Below are 23,162 nucleotides of genomic sequence, written 5' to 3' on the forward strand. Positions count from 1 at the left end.
AAATTCTGCAAATGAAATGATTAAAATGCTCAAATTTGATTAAAAAATTTCCTTCAAGAAATTTAATTATTACACTCCAAAATACAGAAACTAAAAACACTGTAAATCCTTTCAATAAAATATTTTACTCTGTAAATCATTGTGCAATAATGCCTAGTAGATTCAATGTCTTTTTTGGGCTTAAAGTGTGTTAACTTACTATATTTGATTTTTAAATAGACACCAAATCCTACTGCAAGCGAGTTTATTCCTAAAGGAGGATCAACCTCCAGGCTGAGTAACGTGTCCCAGTCAAATATGTCTGCCTTCTCTCAAGTGTTCTCTCACCCACCCATGGGAAGTCCTGCTGCTGCTGGATTAGCACCAGGTAAGTTGAGTAACTGTTTCCAGTGAGTTCCAGATATCAAATCTGTAAGCACTATTTGCTATTAGTTTATCAGAACTGAAATTGTATACTTGAATGATTCACATTTAGACACATTCTGAGTTTTATGTTCTTAGTTTTGGTACCATAGATCAAATGTACAGTTGAAAATTTTAAACAATTTAAATATAATCAAAAATTCAATATAAGCATGTTTAAAAGCACAAAAAGAAATTTAAAGTAGAAAATGGTTTATTAGAAAAAATAATCTACTTGGACCTTAGTATTTCCCTATTTTTTCAAATCAATAATAATGCTGTTTCACTCAAAAACTTCTGTAAAAGCCTCAGAAATAGAATATTGACATGTATATATGCTTCGATTCTAAAAAAAATTCTGTGTCATCCTAAATACACGTTTAGGTGTATTGTCTTTCAGGTGTTTGATTATAAATCTATAGTAGTAATTTTAACTTGGCTGAAGTATTATAAACAACAGTAGGAAAGAAATCTATTTAGGGGTTGTCAAGGTCAAGAAAATAGTACTTTTCAATCATTTTTTTATCCATGTTTACCCATAATGGCTGAAGAATTTGAATAAATGCACTGATACCTCAGGGGTCCAATGTGACCCTTCCAGAATCCTGTTTTCTTGAAGTCCTCTCTTTTATCTTAAAAATTCATACAAATTTTTCATTCTACTCCATATAATAGACATTTATTTTAATATAGAAATATGAAAAATTTGTTAAATAACATCATCCATCCCTGCTGCTGTGTACCTTAATTAGAAATCCAAGGTGTGGAGAATTATGTTGAGTTTATAATAAGTGCAGAGTAGATTATCTTGTCTCTATAAACTGTTTGAAATTACTCACACGATTATGTTTCTAGAACCTGTGCTGGATAATCATCACTTAGTGTTTCTTCAGTGTTTCAAAAAACAGAAATTGGATGCCTTTGAAGCCAAAGGGTCTACCTAGATCAGTCTGAAACTAATATTGCCTCCAGGGCTTAATCCAGTTAATAAGATTCATCGGTTTTGATACTGATACTGAAATCAAAGATCTTTATGAAATAAAGAATGAGAGTAGTACTGATAACTTTATGAAACAGAGCATCAGGTAGTATATGAAGTATCAAGCGTACTTAGAGGCAGAATATCCTTATGTTGCTAAGGATTTTATCAATGCTTCTTTCTGCTACCTTTTTCCTTCTTGCTCTCTTCCTTCCCACTCATCTTCCCTTCCCTTTCGACCCATTCCCCCTCTCCTGTCTGCTTACCTTTTCTTCTACTTTGGCTCTCTTCAGGTTCAGTTAAATTTGTAAATATTTTCCCTTTTTCCCTAGAGAGCAGTGTCAGAATTGAATATCCCTGGTAGCCTAAAAGTTTTACTTGTAAGTAATATGCTACTATGATTTTTGTCCCATTGAGGTGTGTTCACATTGTTTACATGAACATAATCTACATGTCAGCTATACATCTAAAATTTCTTAGAGATTGTCCAGACTTCTGAGCAGTGTTTATAAAGAACCCACAAGCACGGTATCCATATGCCAATCAGAAAACTTTGACTCTCTTAGTGAAGTACCAGTTTATTTTGGCCCGACAACACGTCTTTGCCTGTTGCAAAAGTAATTATTTTGTTCACATCTTTGATCAGATTAGTTCAGGCTTGCCATTAAAAAAAAACAAGCTTTTTAAATATTAAAGGAGTTAAAAATGCCAAAGGAAATTTTAAATCTTGAAAACAATTAGAAAATTTATTAATGATTCATTACTTCTTTAAGCTCTTTGGTAGGTAGGTAGGTAGATGTTCCATTGTGTGTAGGTAGAAGTTTCATTGGTCTCAGTTGGGTATCAACAACTTAAATTTAGGATGAAATTAATATAAAACATTAAATTAACTGAGAAACTACTCTTTTATATAGCTCTCTATTATTCTTCTAAATATTTTAACATTAAAATGGTCATTTTATTTCCTATTAATGAAAGTAATTACTGTCTGGAACCTTTGGTAATAGATCAGTATACATATTAAATGTATTCCTGAATACCTATTATTTAAAAATTGTTCTTCATTCAAATGAAAATCAACTAATAAGATTAAGTATTTTCTACAAATACTGGAATGATGAATGGTTTTGCATTTATTATTTCTTCATATTTTCTCCTTTTAGTTAATGGCTTAACATTTTCTGGAGAGGAACAAAGAAAAAAATGTCTTTCATCACTTCTTACCCACAAAAATTTTTTTTTCCCCAAGGCTTGGGAAAGGTTTTTGGTATTTCTACTTTTAAGTTGTAGAATCAAAAAGGTGATAGAGTTTATTTACTTACCTTAGTGGCGATTTAATTTATCTTTGCTGCTTCTTGTCTACTGTAGATATAACCTATTGATCATTTTCAGTTTATGAAGTTTCATTTTCCCTTTTTTAATTTGTGTTTTAGAAATTATTGCCCTTGGAAATATGTCAAGTACCATTTTTCTAAAAAAACATGAAACCTTAAATACTTTGGCATGCAGATGTCAACTAGAGTAATGTCATTTTCATTTTGACCAAAAATGTGAACATATTTGAGCAAAATTAAGTAGATAATTAGAGTTTGAATTTCCTCAAATTATAAGGAATTAAAAGCCTTCCTGGAACACAGTAGATTCTGAGTGAATCCTGAGTGAATATGTTCTCATCACTTTTAAACCCGATTTGCATTTTTAAAAAGCTTTACTACAAAAGTAAAACTTTATATAAAAGTTGTTTGAATTTATTGATAGCTAATTAGGTTTCAAAGGTATTTAAATTATTAAAAATATGCAGCATATGTTAAGTTGCCATTGAATTGTACACACAGCCATTTTCTGCTCCTTTAGGAAATCAAGGATTTATAAGTTTAGTTGTTTTATGCACAATTAACCTAAGAACAGTAGCTTGCTACTTTCTAAGTATCTGCTATGCATAGTTACAGGAGTATTCGGGGTATGGCATTCAACTTGGACTTCATAGTCTTTGAGATAGTTACATGCATATTCTTTATTTGTAAATGTACATTTTTCTCTGATCACAGCATGAATTATCTTCTTAGAGATACAGACTTCGGAAATTTAAGAACCACTGGCTTAACACACACTTAGCAAAATCTATTTCCTAAATGTGTTTTAGTAAGAATGTTTAAAAAGTAATAGATAAAGATCTATTTTTCTATTAGTTTTTGCTTTAAGTGACATTTTTGAATAGATCTTTAGAAATGAAAATATGACTACAGTAAGTATATGAAATGATAGTTTATGCCTTAATATTTTGTGCCATGAAAACTAATTTTGTCGTGAGAACTAATTGTTGAACGGTTTTTTTAGTCAGAATTTTTCCTAAGAGTCTTTTGACTTGATAGTGGACTTAGTAGACTAAATTTTGCTGTGCTTTAATTACCCCAGTATCAACCATAGTCTTTTTGAGAGTGATTTTAAGAGAGGTAGCAGTGGGAGCATACATTTCAAGGGAGTTCACCAATATATTTGGTGGTTTAATGCACAGTTGTGACTCAGGATTTGTTCTGCTTGATTGTGTATGGATACTTGGGAGGGGCAAAGAGAGTTTTTGAATTTGAAAATGCCATCATTAATTTATAAAGAAGAAAGAGAGCCATAAGTGACTTTCAGTATTTTCAAAAATTCATTCTTTAAGATGAAGATGGTACAGATTTTTGGACCATTAGCTGGATTTTAATATGTTATTGTGACAAATCTCAGGTCATTGATTTGGGGAGAAGCATTTAATTATGCTACATGTAACATTAAATAATTTTATTCATTTATTATAAATCTTACTGTAATAGTCTAGAAAAATCTAATGAAAATATAGTTTTAGATCTAATTTTTTGGAATAATCTTTTATATTCTTGAGGTTGTTGAATTGGTGGGTAAAATTAGCTAATATTTATTTTTTGGCTTGGGCAAGGTGTGGGGAAAAAGGGGACAGGAAAGGAAAAGGGGAAATTAATATTTTTCATCATTTTTGTTGTTCTAAAATATTAAAATATTAAACCATATATATATAATTTTAGGTATATGTATCAAATGGTGCTACTTAAAAATATTTTATTTTTATAATGTTGAGATAGATCCTAAAAAGGATATTTTCTTTTTAGCTTTAAAGTTCTGTGCTAAAAAATAATAAAGTTCTGTGATTCATTAGCTCTGTGGCATTTCATATCATTGGCAAAATAATGGAGGTGTAATTTATTTCATTTGCATAGTTGTTGGTTTATGGAATAATTTGATACTGATCATTGATCTAGGTGGAACTTTTTGGAGTCAACATTAATTGAGCCTTGTGCCACTGTAGAGGTGACTTTCCTAACAGATTATCATCTAACTTCTTCTTAGTAATAAGGAATTCATTAGCTAAGTGAGCTAACTCAGTGTACATTTTAAGTTTGAATAAAAAAGGAAGTTGTATCTCTTGCTAAACTAAACTCTGTCTTGTCTTTTATTCACTGGACCTAGTTCTTTCTCTTTGTGTTGAATGGGGTAAAAATTAGAATCTTTTCCACGTGATAGCCCTTTCAAATACTTTCTTTTTTGGACAAGTTGTACGTATGTGTGTCCATATAGCTGATCAATGTGTATGACTGAAAAACGAGAGAGGGCAAATTGGGATATGTTGTCAAAATTAACAACTCATATAGGTCAGAAATCACAAACTCCTCTAAGTCATTGTGGTTGGAACACTGCTGTGGATAAAATCAAATGCATAGATACGTCTACCCTGCGAGCTGTGTTACTGCTCTGATATCCAGCTAAGGAGCCTATGTACCTGTGGGAAAATAGGAAACTCTACTAATAGGTTGAAGCTGTGGTCTTGCTGATAGTGAATATCCAAGTTCATATTTAAAATTGTACTGTGTATCTTAGGTTCTACATTATAATCACTGAAGGCATAAAAACTTCATAATCTATCATTTTAGATTATTTTATGTTTTGCTCAGTGGTAAAATTACTGAAAATAAAATTATAAAAATATTTATGTAATTCTTAAACATCACCATGTTTTATAGTATGTTACTCTAGTTAGATTTTCCTATAATTATTTTCTAAAAGTCTACTGTTAAATGAATTCTGTGGCTCAACCCAGTCAGGAAACTTTGCCATGATTTTTTTTTTTTTTTTGATATTTCATCTGAATTGATTTGTCTGAATTGTTTTTACTCTTAATAGTAGTAGAGGTAATCTACCATTAAAATATTCTTCTTTGTTTAAAAATATCAGTCTGGATTTCCTAAGCATATTACCAGTTCCCTGTTCCCTAAGACAACCATGTCATTTCTTATCTAGCACAAACAGGCATATAGATGGTGCCTAATAAGTGCTTACTCACTTAAGCTTCATTTTTGTCTTGGGAAAAAATGTTTTAATTGGTCGGTTTTTTAAAATATAGTGAATTTTAATGATTTCATGAACATCTTTGAAAACTTCTAAATTGCAAATGTTCAAGAGAATATAGATATTAATAGTCCTATAAGAACAAAAATGTGCCATTTGAAAATTTGACTATACCAAAACTAGAGTCACTTTGTGTCTTGAGGTGCTGAAACATTCTTAAAACCAGTGAAGATATTTGTAAGTATTATTTTTAAATTGCATGTTTCCATTTTTTGTAACTACTTTGTTTTTCAGGTATATTCTGCAGAATCACTCAAACCTTTCCAGGTTTTCTAATTGGGGAGTACTTTCTACATTCAAAAATGAAATAAAAATTTATAGTTAAGATCAGGGGTCTCTGAGGTTTTTTTTGAAGAGAACCTTTTCATTGCCCTGTAATGTTAAGCTCATCCTAGATGGAGACTGCTTTTTGTATGCATGTATATGGATACAGATGGTGCTGTCCCAGGGAAGATTTACTAACAGTAGAACTGTAGAGCCATAACCAGGTTGGGAATGCCTGTGGGCCTGTATTCCCTTCCCGGTTGGGAATTTCAGGAAACTGAGGCGAGACGTTAATGGCGCAGAGGGGGATGTGGCTGCTGCAGCTGTCTTGGAGACCTGTCAGGTAAGGCTTAATAGCTACCAGTAGATACTGTTCTACTGGTTGGGGAATCCCTGTTAATACATCTTGTTAGGTTTTAGAGGTCCTATTGTGGACTTCCTGTTTAAATCTCATGTATTGGCTAACTTGTCCTTACCTATGGGGTAGGGACTGGATGGGAGCGGGTAGGGGTTTCCCTTCCACTGAAGTTCAGTGATTTACTATTACAGCAACATCGGCTTTTCTTTGGCTGCTTTCATTGGATCATGACTCGATTACCTTTAGAACATGGTTCTAGTTATAATAAAATAGCTGTGTGGTTTTTGGCACACCCTTTGACCCCTCTGTTTTAGCATCTTCATTTCTATAAGAAGCTAATATTTGATGATTCTAAAAGTCTTTCTAATGTAAAATTCTGTTGTTTTGTGACATGTTGATCTGTAGGTGATAGGCACACTAAAAAGAGGCAGAAATGAACACAGCGATGAGAGAGGTAGCAAAAGGAGAGTTGGGTATTTGTACTAGACTTAAAAGGGACTTTAAAAGGTACTGGACTTCCTTGACATTGTCTGTCAATGACAAATTGTTATTGACAGAAAATCCCACCAAGGCTATCTGGAGATGAGGGGAGTTTTGTTTCAGCAATGTAGGATTGGAATCTGGGGTAAGTAAATCAGAGTGTTGTAGTGGTTCTGGATGAAATGAGGCAGAGAGAGCATGTATTAGTTAAATGCCCAAGAGCATTCTGGATTTCTAGCTGGATGTAGAGAACTGGAGTCAGGTCCCTGCCCACTCCCCGCTTCCCCCTTAAGTCAAATGGGTTGAGAGCTCAGGATCATTTCTTCTTTAACCTTTTGGCTCAATGGGGCCTGGTGCATTGTATGTACTCAGTGAGGGAGAGAGTGTGTGAATAAAATTAACTGTGCTGTATGTCATGTCTTTAGTTGGGGGTGGTCCTCTAATTCTATAGGAATGACATGAAAGGTGGCAGCCTCTTCTTTCTTTTTAATTTTTATTTTATTTTTTTTAGAATTTATTTTTTAATTTAAAATCAGTTAATTAACATATAATGTATTATTTGTTTCAGGGGTACAGATCTGTGATTCATCAGTCTTATACCAGGTGCTCATTACAACACATACCGTCCCCAGTGTCCATCATCAATTACCCCATCCTCTCACCCCACTCCCCTCCAGCAGTCTCTGTCTTGAATTTTCCCTGATTCTTCTCATCTTGACTAGTCAAATTCATATATGAAAGCCACCTGTTTTCTTACTCTTTTTTTCTTTTCAGATGTGCAGTCCATGTGGAGCACATGGGAAAGGTCTTAGAAAAGGAGAGGAATTAAAGATGTATCTATTTTAAAAGCCCTAGTACACATAGGCTAGTAAAGCCTAAACATAAATACTAGCAAACAATCAAATGTGGACTGCATGTTTATGGTGATAATGTTTAGTTCTGGATTTTTTAGTCATGACTCTCTTATACATTGATATGCCTGAAATGAGATATTTTCTTGTGATTTCATAAATATCTTCCTGTATTGTAGATGTGGTTTCCAGGTTTTAGATTGGTATTCCTATAAGTAGTAACTACTAACTGATAGTCCTTTTGGGGGATTTTGTACCTTAAAGAAAACAGTACGGATCAATAGGATGTTAGTATAATTATTCTCTCCAAACTGCTCCCTAGACTATAGTTACTATGCCTTGTACTCTTATTGTCCATTGTTTGTGATATGGTGGTAGGCTAACCTGCTGAAACAAACAGATCCAAACTGTAAGGGCTTCTTCACATGACAAAACTTATTTCTTGCTTTTCTACTAGTCCAGGGCAGATATTTAGGTTGTCTGAGATGCTCTTTTCCATGAAATCAGTTAGAGACCCAGATCAGGTGGTTTCTGGGCATCTCTCCAGGCAACTGGAGGAGGAGGAACATCAGTGGGATGTTGGTATGGACAAGCCTGGAAATTGTCTGGTGTCCAGTAATAACTGTCCACCAAAATTTGAACTTTGGTTTTTTTAAGCAGTTAGGTTTCATTTGCCAGTCTTCTTTTGATGCAAGATTTTAACAGTTGATCCTCGTTATCTCATGTCTATACATTTTGGGACACTATCTTATTTGCATCTTTGGTATCTAAAGATATTGATAAAGAAGCTGCAATAATTGATTTATTTAGGATCACAGGAAATGGAGGTTTCCAGCATACTTGATTTTTTATTTATTTACCTTTTTTTTTTTTTTTTTTTTTTGAGAGAAAGAACGCACACAAGCAGGTATGGGTTTGGAGGGAGAGGGAGAAAGAGAATCTTAAGCAGGCTTCCACACTCAGCATGGAGCTGGATTCAGGGTTCAATCTCATGACCTGAGATAACAATCTGAACTGAAATCAAGAGTCTTGAGACGGATGCTGAACCTACTGATCCACCTAGGTGCCCTGCTTGATTTTTTTTTTTTTTAATATATCAGAAGCTTTATGGCTTTAACTGTCAAAACTTGAGATTTTCAGCAATTTTTCGTAGATTTCTAAAATTTGTAGTACTCTTTTATTTCAGATAGAATATAATCCTTTTTTTTTGATGGCTCATGCTTAACTTTGTCCGCCTCAGTGATCATATTGGGCCAGAATCGAATTGATACCCTTTAGGTATCAGAGTTTTTAGAGCAGTTTGTTTCAAGTTATATAATTACTTAGATTCTTCACTTTCCCATTGTCCTCTTACCCCAGTATGTTAGATTATAATACCTTGAAGGTAAGGCCTTTTTCTCTTGCTCTCTGAACTGTTGAAGTGCTCCTGAATGGACATACTCAGGCAAGTTTATTTGAACCCTTCTACTGAGTTCCTACTGGCATTTTATTGATGACTGTGTTGTGCTGTTAATATTCCTACCTTTAGGACAGTTGTTCTCAAATTTGAGAGTCCATCACAATCACCAGCCTTCTTGGGTCTCATCCCCAGAGTTCCTGATTTCATAGGTTTGGGTGAGCCAGAAAATTTACTGTTCTAATTTGTTTCCAGGTATTGCTGATAAGATTGCTTTTCTTGGGAAGCTCTTTGAGACCTCACTGTTCTTAGTGCTCTTTGCTGTCTTCTTTCCCCTTTTTTCTTATAACCCCTTTCTTTTCCTCCTGATCTGCTGAGGGCTGAGAACACACACACATTTTTTAGTACTTTTTTTTTTCAAATAAGAAAAAGACTTTGAGTTAAGGACTTGAATTGTTTCCTTTGAATAAGGTACATGGACTTTAAATTATCCTTCGAGACTAGTTTTTTTCTAGTTCTTGGCTATGTTCTGGATAACTGAAGTGATCAGATAAGTTTTCCATTGAATTGTTATAGGGGTTACTGAAGCTCATTCAAGAACATAAACAGAATTCAAAAAAAAAAAAAAAGACACCTGGGCAATGGAGATTTCTTCCACCTTAATAATGGTAAAAGGACAAAATAGTTTTAAAGTTAATTACTATAATACATTGATGTCTATTCTGGCTCCTGATAAAGACCATGGCTCTTTAAAATTTTAAACTCCATGGATCTTGAACCAGTAATCAAATACCTTTTGTTTACATGTTACATTTTATTATGTATGCTTTAAAGTTTTTATGTGGAGGTCAACTAAATTGTTATGTTAGAGAAGTAACAGGTATTTATTGATTCTATCACAACATTTTCTTGAAGTCAGACTTCAATTTTTGTTTTAAATTTGGTATTAGCTTTTATTCATTGGAAAGAAATCCAAAGTTAAAATAACATTAATATTAGCCTTACATTATTTTTGTGAATATCTGTAATTTTTTTAAGATTTTATTTATTTGACAGAGATCACAAGTAGGCAGAGAGGGAAGCAGAGAGTTGGGGGAGGGAAGCAGGCTCCCTGCTGAGCAGAGAGCCCTATGTGGGGCTCGATCCCAGGACCCCGGGATCGTGACCTGAGCTGAAGGCAGAGGCTTTAACCCACTGAGCCACCCAGGCACCCCGGTATCTATGATTTTATATAAGACACCTGTCTTAGAGTTAAGTTTCTTGTTTATAAACAGTACAAACATAATTTGTCACTATGAATGAAGAATCCATTTACTCAAATATTCATTATCACTTGAGAAGCAAAAAATGTTTCTTTTGATCTAGAAGAGTTGGCTTTGTTATGAGATACCTGTCCTCCCCCCATTTGGTTTTAATCCTTCGTTTCAATAGCATCAATGTTATGATTTAAACAGTCGCCACCATTGTAGAGGCTAGGAAAGATCCTACCATTTTAGATCATTAGTCCAAGTTTGGGGACAGGCACGTCACTGTTATGTTTCTTCAAATATTACGGTGATCAAATTAAGTACCTACCAAACAGGCCAGAGGATACAGTTCTTAAAATTGTAATTCAAATCTATACAGTCATTTTTTAAAATGTGGATAAGTTATTAACACTTTTAGGGTTTAGGCACTATTGATTACATGTAGTTAATATTCTAATACTTGTCAAATTAATTAATGAAAACTCATGGAAATAAGGCTGTTAACAGAGGTAAGGTTGAAGTTAGGCCAAAGGGAAGAATACTGTTTGTAGACATGGGAAGCCAAACAGATGTAGTATGTCAGAGTATATGGTTGATAAAACTCAAGTTAAATTCCTAATACGAATTTACAGCGTTTGCCTAACTTTGGTAAATGAGATTAGATAATTTTTTTCAGGAAGCTGTAGGACACGTAATATATTTTTCAAATGCTTTTAGTGTTTTTAATAGCCAGGTAGTCCAGATACTTTTTATCACATGTAACTAATCAGCCAAAATGAAGTAATGATTATATAAATCCATTGTTAAAATTTTCTAGAGGTTGAGGAGAAAACCAGAGATGAAAACTGAGTTGTATTTATTTTGGCCAAATCCACATGGCTTCTATTAAAGGTTACTTACATTAAAAAAGAAAGAAAGAAAACTTTTTGATGGTGTTAAAACTTTTCATTTTTCTTGTGTTATATAGTGAAGAGAAAAATATTTGTACTTTTCATCAAATGTAATTTTTATAACTGAAATGTTAACCGTGATTCAGTATTTTAAAACATTTTGTGCTTTTTCTTTATATTTTCCTAAAAGTAAAAATATTACTGGTTCTTTATATACTTTTTAAAAGAATGAAAAACAATACTTGTGATATCTTCTCGGTCCTATTTAAATAATTTTTAGTTCAATTTTTTTTTTTTTTTTTGATGGAGTCTTTAAAAACAAGATTTAGGTTTGTGCTATGCACTACTATATTAAAAGGCTTAAGGTGGATACTGAAGGATGGCAAAATAAGAGTCAAATCAGGAATACCACAAGTACTGGAGGTTCTTTGAATCCAAGGTTCAGTTTACCTTGAATCTAGATTTTGGAGACTTCAAGATTAGAAAATTGTTCTATCACATCTTTAAAAAAGCATTTCAGTGGTAGCTGATGATTTGATTCTCTTTCCGTCTATGTGGGATGCATTTGCATGTAGGACATGAAGCTCTACTACCTTCAATTAAAAAAAAAATCTAGGAAATACATACTTCATTGAGAATTTAATTTCCATAAAAAAACATATCCACAAATTTAGATCATATATGTATTAAGAATCAGAGTAAGTTTTCAGGTAAGGTATTTATTTTTTATTAATTTAATTCAACTTTTGTCATGAATAACCTTTAGCCACAAAATTGTTCAAAATGCTCCCTTTGGATGAAAGCTGTAATCTTTCAGGAAAGTAATTTATATGTAAGATCTAAGGTTATATCATGCCTCTATTAAATGTGATCAGTGAGTATACATATTCCCTATCCTTTTTATGGAATGAGTTTTTAGGTTAGGCCCAGTACAAAACTTTTACCTGTATTTTCAGGTTAGAGTACTGTTTTTTCCTTATTACTATTTTTTTCCTATTTGAAAAGGTTAACAGATACCCAGAATGCATGTTGTTAAACTAGAAAATGAGAATTTAAAACCAGTAATTTCAAACAAAAACAGATATATTGGTGTAATTGGAAGAATTGTAGACAGTAATTTTGGGTGGTTGCTTTTAGTAATTCTGAAACAAAAACAATTCGAGAAGTTCTCTTAGTAATCTTATCTACCTAAATTATTAATGAGAAAATCTTAAAACAGTTTGAATAAAAGACTATAAACAGGATAGAGTTTTCTTTGCTTGTCTGATTTACAGTTCTATGTGTTTTTTTGTGTTAAATGCTTATAATTCCATTTAATTCATTTATGACTTAGCACAGTATTATTTAAATTTGTTATGCATTTTAATCTCTTCTATAGAGAAGCAGGGATTTTTGTGATTTGCTCAATTGCATGGTTTCCTAATATTTTGGAAATTATGACTGTCTTATTCTTGGAGTTGTGACTTCTTTCTTTTGGAGGAAAAATATATTGTGTGGCTTGTGTGCAGTTTTTTATGTTGCAAATTAATTTCGTGTATTGGACATTTTATCTGTTCCTTGTGGAAGTTTGAGAGCTGTCTCAGGGGTAGAAGTGAAGTAGGTTCTCATCTCATTCTCATCATTTCATTTCACTGGCAAAAATCAGATTTATAGTTTTTCTTATTTACTAATCTCCCTGATGAGAGAGCTCTCAAATTTTCCATCTGTATTTTATAAAGGAATATATTTGTAACTTAAAAACTTTCATCTAATGAAAAGTAATTTATTTATAATTCTGTTGTGTTAAAACTTGGTAAAATAGGGGCGCCTGGGTGGCTCAGTGGGTTAAGCCTCTGCCTTCGGCTTGGGTCATGATCCCAGGAGCCTGGGATCGAGCCCCACATCGGGCTCTCTGCTCAGCGGGGAGTCTGCTCCCCGCCCCCTGCCTGCCTCTCTGCCTACTTGTGATCTCTCTCTCTCTGTCAAATAAATAAATAAACCTTTAAAAAAAAAAAAAAAAACTTGGTAAAATAAATAACACATTTCCAATTTTTAAAATTTTGATAAATTGACATTTAGGGGTTTTGGTTCTCATACTTAACTTTTGGAGATATTTTTATATGTACCTCTATTCACAGGACATAACTAGTAACCACATGGGGGAATTGCTTGGAGAAACTTAAGGAGATGTTGAGACTTGGTTTTATTATAAAGTTTTTACTATATTCAAACTACAGTCAGTAGGAAATATGACACCTGCTCGCCACCCCCCAAAAGGGGAAAGGTCTATTTTAAACGTAATTGTGTAAATTAATCCTTTTGTTTTGTTATTTCAATAATTTTGACTTTTATGACTAATATACAGTAAGACAAAGTGCTGTTGCTTATGTTCATAAAAATATTTCTGACTGTAATGGATTTATTACCTCATGGCCTCAGCCATTAATACTAAAAAAACCTACTAATTAAAACTATGTGAAAATTAGCTTGGATTAGTGTTAATCTTTTAAAGATTAACTGAAGATGTATGTCAACATTTTCCAGGGTGTTTTTAAAAAAATTTGTGACCAAGACCCACCCTAAACCCACCATTCCAATTTCTCACCCAGATCCTCCCTTCCTTTCCCCCCAGTTCTGCACATGTCTGTTTTTAGACAGCTGATCTGGCAATTCCAATGTCCATTCCTAGAACCAGTACTTTAAGGGGTTAGGGACAGTGGAAAAGCACTCCTCTTCTTACAGTGGGACAGAGCAGGACTTTTCCCTCCCTCAGATATTTTCAGTTACATATATTTATAATTAAAAGAAAATATTACTGTGTTGTCCTAAAATTTTTCACTTTTGGAATTTTGATATGAGTATAATGGAGCTGTTGTGGGTATGCATGTGAATTGTATACATTATAAAAAAAATTATAGGTAGCAAGTATCCTAAACTGGTTAATTCATTTCCCCAGCTTCATTTCCCACTTAAGCTAGCTAAGCTGTTTAAAAATCTCTTAATTACCCTAGAAGAATAGTCCTTACTTCATTTCAGGATTTATTAATTATTCTGCATTCCATTTTTGGATTTAAGGCTTTTTCTTATCAGGGCTTTTATGAAGTTGGGTAAACCTCTTATCACCCTCTGAAAGATGCTTGAGTGAGAAACTTAAGATTCATCTTTGCTCTCTTCCCTCACTATCCACAGTGAGTTAATGAGTAATCTAGTCAATTCATTTTGCATATAGTATCTCTAACATACATTAACATACACTGCCCCTGGTCCTAGCCATGATAGACTAATTGGTTTACCCCTGAAGTTCATTTCCCATTTAAAAGCAAAAGTAATCTTAAATGTAAATGAGGTCATGGCCTTCTCATTGTTAGTAGAATAAAATCCAAGCTCCTTACTATGGCTTACATAATTCATGTATTGTATACTTGTCTAAATCTTACCCTTCTACTCTCCCCTCTACATTATGTATTCAGTTACAGCCGTGCTGGCCTTCTTCAGATAGGTCCAGCCCCTTTTTGGCTCATGCTCTTGGCATATGTTGCTCCACCTGTTCTTTTTGTGACTAGGTCTTTCCTTCTCTTAGGTGTCAGCTAAAATGCCACAAAGGAAAAGTCCTTGACTAATTTAAAGGACATTTCCCACCATTATTTTCCTCAGGTGGTTCTCTTTATTTCCTTGTCAGAACTTACTATAATTTGTATATGTGCTGCCGAAGCGAGCACAAGAACTTACTATAGGGGCGCCTGGGTGGCTCAGTGGGTTAAGCCGCTGCCTTCGGCTCAGGTCATGATCTCAGGGTCCTGGGATCGAGTCCCGCATCGGGCTCTCTGCTCGGCAGGGAGCCTGCTTCTCTCTCTCTCTCTCTCTCTCTCTGCCTGCTTCTCTGCCTACTTGTGATCTCTCTCTGTCAAATAAATAAATAAAATCTTTAAAAAAAAAATCATAAAAAAAAGAACTTACTATAATTTGAAGTTTTATTTTTGTTTAATTTAGAATGATTGGTCTTCTTTATGCCCATTGGAATATGAAGTCCCTGGTGGTGGAAACTGTGTTTAGATGCTAAGTGAATATTTTTAGAATTAAAACAATTAAAAAAAAAAGGATTAAAACAGTTGAAGCTAACTGTTTAAAGACTGCTGCTTTCTTTTCTGATTAAGTAAGCCTCATCCTTTTAACTTTACCTCATGAAGGACCTACTCTGTTAAAAAGTATACATCCTATTTAAGAATATGTATTTGAACATGGTCAGCTCCCCGCTCCCATCTCTGTGCCTTTGCTTTGACCTTACTCTTCCTGGAAGGCTCTTCAGTTTTTTGAGATCTTGCGTTTTTCATTGATTAAGGTCAAATGCCTCCTTTTCTTTCCCCAAAGCCATTTCTACCTCTCTGGTCATTCTTCTCTGTGCTGCCGTAGTGCTTGAGTATATCATAATATATTTTTTTAATTTTGTCTTTGTTTTGGGGCACCTGGGTGGCTGAGCCAGTTAAGTGTCCCCTTAATTTTAGCTCAGGTCAGGATCTCAGAGTAATGAGATTGAGCCTTGCGTTGGGCTCCATGCTCAGCTGGGAGTCGGCTTGAGATTCTTTCTCTGCCTCTCTTGCTGCCCCTCTCCTGCTCACTTGCACATGTGCTCTCTCGCTCTCTCTAAAATAAATAAATCTTTAAAAAAAATTTTTTTTTTTTTACTATTTATATACATTTTCTTCACTAAAGCTAAGTGCTTCTTCTGGGGGCGCCTAGGTGGCTCAGTGGGATGGGCCTCTCCCTTCGGCTCAGGTCATGATCTCGGGGTCCTGGGATCAAGCCCCACATCAGGCTCTCTGTTCGGTGGGGAGCCTGCTTCCTCTTCTCTCTCTGCCTGCCTCTCTGGCTGCTTGTGATCTCTGTCTGTCAAATAAATAAACAAAATCTTTAAAAAAAAAATGCTTCTTCTGAAGGCGTTTTTAACATTTTATCCATTATTGTGATCTCAGATGGAGCCCTAGAGTAAATTTTTAAATTAGAAAATTTTGAGCACTTTTGTGGGCTTTATTTATGACAGAGTGTGAACTTCATGATAGGGACTGGGTCTTATTTCTTGAATTCCTGGAACCTTGTTCAGTTCCTAATCTTTTTTTTTTTTTTTAATAAAGATTTTATTTATTTATTTGAAACAGAGAGAGAGAGATCACAAGTAGGCAGAGAGGCAGGCATAGAGAGAGAGGAGAAAGCAGGCTCCCCGCCGAGCAGAGAGCCCAATGTGGGCCTCGATCCCAGGACCCTGAGATCATGACCTGAGCCAAAGGCAGAAGCTTAACCCACTGAGCCACCCAGGCGCCCTCAGTTCCTAATCTAATGCAGTGGTTCCTGTAAGCTTCCATATAGTTACAGATTAATCTTTGGTGCTTCTAAAATACAGCCTTCCCTGCCCCATCTAAGATCTACTGCGTCACAAACTAGACAACTGGAGCAATGTCCTTTGTATTTTTAAAGATTTCGTAGGAGATTCTTTTTTTTTTTTTTTAAAGATTTTATTTATTTGAGATAGAGAACACAAGTGGGGGGAGCAACAAGAAACAAGAACAAGTAACAAGAAACAAGAAACAGGGGAGAAGCAGGCTTTCCACGGAGCAAGAAGCCCGACATAGGGCTCGATCCCGGGACTCCGAGATCATGACCTGGTCTGAAGGCGGACGCTCAACCAACTGGGCCACCTAGGCACCCCAGGAGATTCTGATATCTGCCCTTTTACTTATAAAGAAAAAAAAAGTTCAGAATGCCAGAAAATTTTAAGAAAAGTGAGGTTTTAATTGATTTGAATGAGGATGTCCAGGCCAGAAAGGTTCATGGAAAAGGAAATACTGGAGATGGGTTTTAAAGGATGGAAAGGATTTCTTTAAATTTTAAACACCGTTGAGAATCTGTGAAGTTGGTTGGGTTTTGTTTGTTAGTTTGTTTCAACCAGTTGAGTACCATCATCTAGAAATGCTCTTACTCAGTTAGTGAACTTTCAAAAAGTAATTCAACCTAATAGTTAGGTAAAAAAGACTGAACAGATTGTGAAGAAAATCTCAGATATGGTACCAAAGCGTAGGCTTGAAGCAAGTTTCTGTTAGAACAGGCGCTGTTACTCCTAAGTGCTGATGGTGAGGAAGTCCAAGGAGTTTCCTTAGAGAAGCTAGGTTAGGGCAGGGTATTGTTTTGCTTTTGTTTTAACCAGTTGGCACTCTGTCGTTGTATTTTAAAAGATCTTATTTATTAGAGAGAGAGTGGGAGTGAGTGAGAGGGAGTGAGAGTACACGAGCAGGGGGAAAGGCAGAGGGAGAGAGAGAAGCAGGCTCTTCACTGAGCAAGGAGCCTGACATGGGGCTGGATCCCAGAACCCTGGGATCATGACTTGAATCAAATCCAGACGCTTAACTGACTGAGCCACCCAGATGCCCCTGTTCTGTTTTTTTTAAAACAAGCTGTGGGTGGGTACCAATGTGCAGTGATTCCACGTGACAATTTAAAGGACTATCATTAGCTCCTATGGATAATTCTGTTTCTCCACCTTAGGCTTTTAGTCACTGCTCTTGTTATATAGAATTTCTTTTTCCCTTATCTTTTCAAAGAAATATCTTTGAAGTCTACCATTTTTTTGATGCATGTGGTGTGATATTTCATCTCTGTTATATCAGAAGAGTGGGATTTCATTTTAAGATTAAAATTGCTAGGCAAGTGTGCCTGACTGGCTCAGTCAGTAGAACATGTGGCCTTGATCTCAGGGCCATGAGTTGGAGTCCATGTTGGGTGTAGAGAGTACTTAAAAATAAAATCTTTAAAAAAAAAAAAAAATTGCTAGGCAAGTGGAAAAGGTTAGATTGGGCAGAAACTTGGAAAAATTAATGAAAAATGGCACTGAGATAGATACCTTTTCCATATATTTAAAGTATCTAGTACCCCTCTCTTAAAACTTTACCAGTTTTGATTGCCATTAACACTCCAGAGTTTGGCATACTGTGTTTTGAGAGCTGTGAGAATGTGGGGAGAGGAGGTTAGTAGGAGGTAAGACTGGTAAGGTGATTTGGAGTACAGGTAGCAGGAACTTCCCACTCAGCAGGCATTAGAAACTAGACTTAATTACCATTTCTGCCCCTAGGGGACCTGTGAACCAGGAATACCAAGCCTTAATTAGAGTTTAGAACAGTGGTTTTCAAAGCAGCAGAATGCTTGTGGAGATGATACATAATCTCCAAATCTAAATTTATATAAAGTCACTAAAACTGGTATTACAGGGTTAGATTTTAAAAATTTGTTCATAAAGTTTTTCAGTGACAATAACAAGTCTGTGTGGTACTTTGTTGAACACAATAGATTGAAATTGGTGGGTAAAGGATAATAACTTCTCTTTGTTACCCAGTCTCCTTTTCTATATTTTCTATCATATAGTAACATGAGAATCACAATTCACATGTGTACGTTGTACACTTATTTGTTCAATTTTGTATAAGTACCTGTGCATTTAAATAAAGATTACTCCAGAGTCTACCTTCCTAACAAAAAACCCATATAGAGAGAGAGAGAAAGAGAGAGCGTGTGCGGTGACAGGAGAGATAGACTTTACTCTGGGATGTCCATGAAAATACTGTAATCTGATACAAACTGAGTATGTTGGTGATAATCTCTAGTATGCTAAAAATGAATGCATACTGTTTGGACCTGCATATGTGATTTTTATTACTGATTTAATAAATATTGAAAAAATAGATAAAAGAATTTCAAATCAAGAAATTTACACAACCCTGAAGCTACTCTGGAAGCCTAGGGTTTTACCTGAAAAAGTTTGAAAACCACTGGCCCACAAGGCCTATTTTTCAGTAGGAAGGAACTTACCGGTACATATGAAGGAAGCTGGGAGCATTGGAGCTTTTCTGAACTGTTCTTCCTCTGAACCAGAGAATACAGACAGTGATTTGAGTGACTCTCTAGTGATGTGCAGTGTGTGTCTTAGCTCATTAGGGCTCAACTCTTTCTCTGACAAAGGCTGGGAATGTGAGGAGTCAGTAAGACTTTAAGGCCAAACCAAAGCAGAAACCCCTGACCAAAGTGTCAGATGCTCATATGCAACTGAGTACAGTTTTCAAGGCAGGGTATCGGTTCTGCTAGTTTTATCTTCCGTAAGTCTGAGGTCAGACACAGAGATTCTTAGTTGAGAATCAAGAATTTTCTAATTACAACTTGAAAATGACAAGGGAAAGATTTTGATTAGAATTTTCCCACAGTTGAATGAGTAAATAATAGAATTAATAAATTTAAAAAAAATGAAAAGTTGTATTGGTCACCTTCATGATTCTTTTTGGAGACAGTCTTGAGTAACGTATTTGTTTTATGAAAATCTTTTAATCTAATTCATGTGAAAGGACAAAATGACATTTCTGTGTTCTGAAATTAGCTTGAGATCCCTAGTTGCCTTTCTTACTGAGTATTTTGCTTCCCTTTTCCATAATAGCATGATATAGTAGACAAAATCCCTAACTCCTGAAGTGGAAAGGCCCCCTAGTTCTGTTGTGGTATATCTCGAAGCTCAAAGGCTGTGCATGTTGATTTTTTGGTTTTAGAAATAATAGGGAAGGCAACCTACTATTGCCAAGTCCTGAAACAGAACACGTTACTCTTTTTATCTTTTGATTCAGAGTATTTTTTCTAACTAATGAATGAAGATCTTGGATTTAAGGGATTATGTAACACTTCACTAGTTTTTTTATGTATGGCGTTAAGTGTAGCTACCCTAAGACATGTAGACTACTTCTGGGTGGTGACATTTAATTTTCACCCACTTCACTCTCTCTTTCTTGCACGAATGAGTGTGCGTGTGTGCATGCACACAAAAATCAACTCTTCAAAGATAAAAACAAAACAAAACAAAACAACAGCTTTGGCCCTTGGAATACTTTTCATTTATATTCCCTGTAAATTTCTTCTTGAGTGAGAAACCATATAGTTTGTGTGATAGCTTTTCATATAAGCTTTTTAATTTATTTAACATTTCTTTGCTGTAACTGAGTGAAAGCTTTAACCAAGACCTATGGCACATAGCTGCCTTCAGTTTATTGGCTATTTCTCTAGTTGAAAGGAAGTTGAACTATTTTTTGGACTCAGTAAGTTATCCTTTCCACTTGGGTGTTGAAAGAGCTTATGAGCAGTAGCTGTTCTGATTTTTGTTGGTTGTTTTCTCTAGGGAACAAGCTACCCTCTGAGTCAGCACTGGACTTGAAGATAAATCCTACAATTCATGAAACTGACTGATCCGACTAAAGGATGGATAGTTTGGGCAGCGTTGGACAGCTCTATGAGGGGTCTGTTGGTTTAACTGAAGGGATTGTTGAGTTCAGCAACTTTTAATTCCCCTAATCATAAGGGGTTGCTGTTGTGAAAACAGGGTTTGTGAAGGAATCAGTTCTGGCAATTAACATGAATATCCTTATTGACTCCGTTTTCATTTTATCACACTTCATGGAATAATTCTTTAAAGTATAGAAATTTTACTGCTATTTGTTGCCAGCAAGAATTAGTACACCCTCACAAGGTCAGCATAGGATTTTGCTGAATCCAAGTACCCTTTTTTCACATGGGGTTGTAAACATTTCTTTCAAGTAAACCTTTTGGCATTTGGGTTGTTTCATCTTTGCAAAGGTAGTTTGCATTTGTGGTGTGAAACTTCTAGGACTAAACTGAACTTAATTTGATTAGTGTGTATTTTACTAGATCTGTGAATAATTTACAATTTGGCTTGTGGTTAATACTGTGATATGCTTTTGATAATTACCAATTTTTGCCTTGAAAAGTACAGTATTTTTTAGTATCAATCTTTGAGGAAATGAGAATAATTATGTTTAAATAAATGGATTTTAAAATCTGAAACAGTGAGGGATTTAAACTACAGAAAGCAAGTATTTATCCTAATATTCTAGGCCATAGTAAATTATTCAGGAATACTGTGGATTGTCTTTTTGGAGGCCTTTAAAAATAGGGTATGGCATGTCATAGGGAATATTTTGGCCAAAAGTACATCTGTGGGTAACACACATAGTCCTGTGGTTTAGGATTGCAAATATATTTATTTTAGTCATTTGAAAGTTGGCATGATTTAGAATATATAAAATAATGGGAATTTTACCTAGTCAGTATTTTAGTTCACTACTAAATATTTTTTATTGTTCAGGCTAGAAGTGCAAATGATCATCTGTCATGTCAGAGTTTGGAAAATTGGGCTGTAGATAATGAGCTTTTATACATAGATTCATTAGTTGCATGGTTATTTTGACCTTAAACCTGGTACTTTTAATTACGAACATTTTTAGCCAGTTTTGATAACTTGATGGGATGATGAAATTATTATGGGGAAAGAAGTAAAGCCTAATATCTTAGCTGTTACTTCCTAATTCTGTTGCTTTTTGGGTGCTGGTTTGTTTTATTTTGTACAGTCTGTTCGAGGATTAGATCCATATTTAAAATACACACATGCCTGTATAATCGTTATCTCAGTTGTATGTTTATTTGAAAGTTTTCTTACCTCAGTTTGTGGCTTAATAGTGATAATAAAATGTTTCCAAATTAAAATTTATTAAAATAGACTTTTTTACTTGATGGCAAGATCTTGAAGAATCTTGCTCTCAGTCCCCTTGTTTGGCAGAAAAGTGATCGAAACCATAATCTAGATTTACCATATTTTCCTGGATTCTTAGGTGCCATCTATTATAAAATGCATCCTATCAATTTAATAATAACTTTTGAGGGGGAGAAAAACTAATGTCACTAGATATATAAATTTAAAAAATCTTTAATAAATAAAATAACCTAGACATCCATATTGCTAGGATTCTTTAGAAACTCTGATTCTTCCATAATTTTTAAATTCAAGGGCCTTCTGAATCACTCTTGTCTTCGCAGGTGTACATGGCTTCATAGTCACATATTTCTTTTCATAGTACCTAAACCTTTAGGACTGATGGTATCATTTTGAGACTTATGTAGAATTCCAGAAACTTTTTAACAGATCAATGTTTTTAATTGGTTGCACCATTCTCCCCTCCTCTAATATTTTATATTTGACTGAAAAACTTGCCATTTCTGCCTTTAACCAGGTTTTCTGTTTATACTATAACTTTTCCTTCTAGGTACGTTACTTTTATATAGTCATTAGGGATTTAAATTTAGGTCAAATTCAACAGCATGAGTACTACACTTGAGCTGTATTAGCACTCAAGGGGCCTAGATTCTAGTTTCATTTGTATGATCACTAAATTTCTATGACTGAACAAATCACTGGGCCCCAACTGTCTGATTTGTAAAAAGAGAGAAAAAACTTAGTCTACTTCTGGCTTAAAAATTGGAAATTATAAAATATTTTCTTCAGACTATTGGTAAGTTCATGAAGTAGATTCTTAATTCTCTTTAGTAGATGATTAAGTAGATTCTTAATTATTTTTAAAAAGATAGGACTTTAAGGGTGACTCAGTGGGGTGATTATCATGAAACAAAAATATTGACTAAGGATTTTTCTAAATTTAGGATTTTTAAATTTCTATGTTCTTTTATTATAAGGCAATATAGATGATGATGACTTTAATATTTTATCAAACAAGCTTATGCTCAAGGTCATTCAGAGTGTAAACTTACAAGAAGTTGATTTTATTTTAGGTAATGTTATTAATTATTTAAATAGCTTTTCTATATTTCCTAACTGGATCAAATAACTATGCCATGAGAAAAATTTTTAGTTCACATTATAATGCATCACTTACAATGAGCTGTTTTCCCCTAAAACCATTCTTAGCATCTTAATAGACTTTAGTTGATTGAGAATATTTTCTCTAACGTTCAAATTGTCTTTGGTTTTTAAAAAGTTATTTTATCTATTAAAAGGTTGAATCATA

The 23,162-nt window shown here is 34.4% G+C and overlaps 1 protein-coding gene across 4 annotated transcripts in view; it reads left to right on the forward strand.

Annotated features, from left to right (window-relative positions):
• Window positions 1-23,162, forward strand: part of LOC111158518 (PAN3 poly(A) specific ribonuclease subunit) — a 126,357-nt gene that overhangs the window by 55,375 nt on the left and 47,820 nt on the right. For all 4 annotated transcript variants that reach the window (XM_022520591.1, XM_022520594.1, XM_022520592.1 and 1 more), the window contains one exon: window positions 220-367. In XM_022520591.1, the coding sequence (XP_022376299.1) occupies window positions 220-367 (148 nt within the window). The remainder of the gene's footprint in view (window positions 1-219; window positions 368-23,162) is intronic.

Source organism: Enhydra lutris, unplaced genomic scaffold, assembly GCF_002288905.1.
Source record: "Enhydra lutris kenyoni isolate GAN:26980312 unplaced genomic scaffold, ASM228890v2 scaffoldscaffold60, whole genome shotgun sequence".
Classification (NCBI taxonomy): domain Eukaryota; kingdom Metazoa; phylum Chordata; class Mammalia; order Carnivora; family Mustelidae; genus Enhydra; species Enhydra lutris.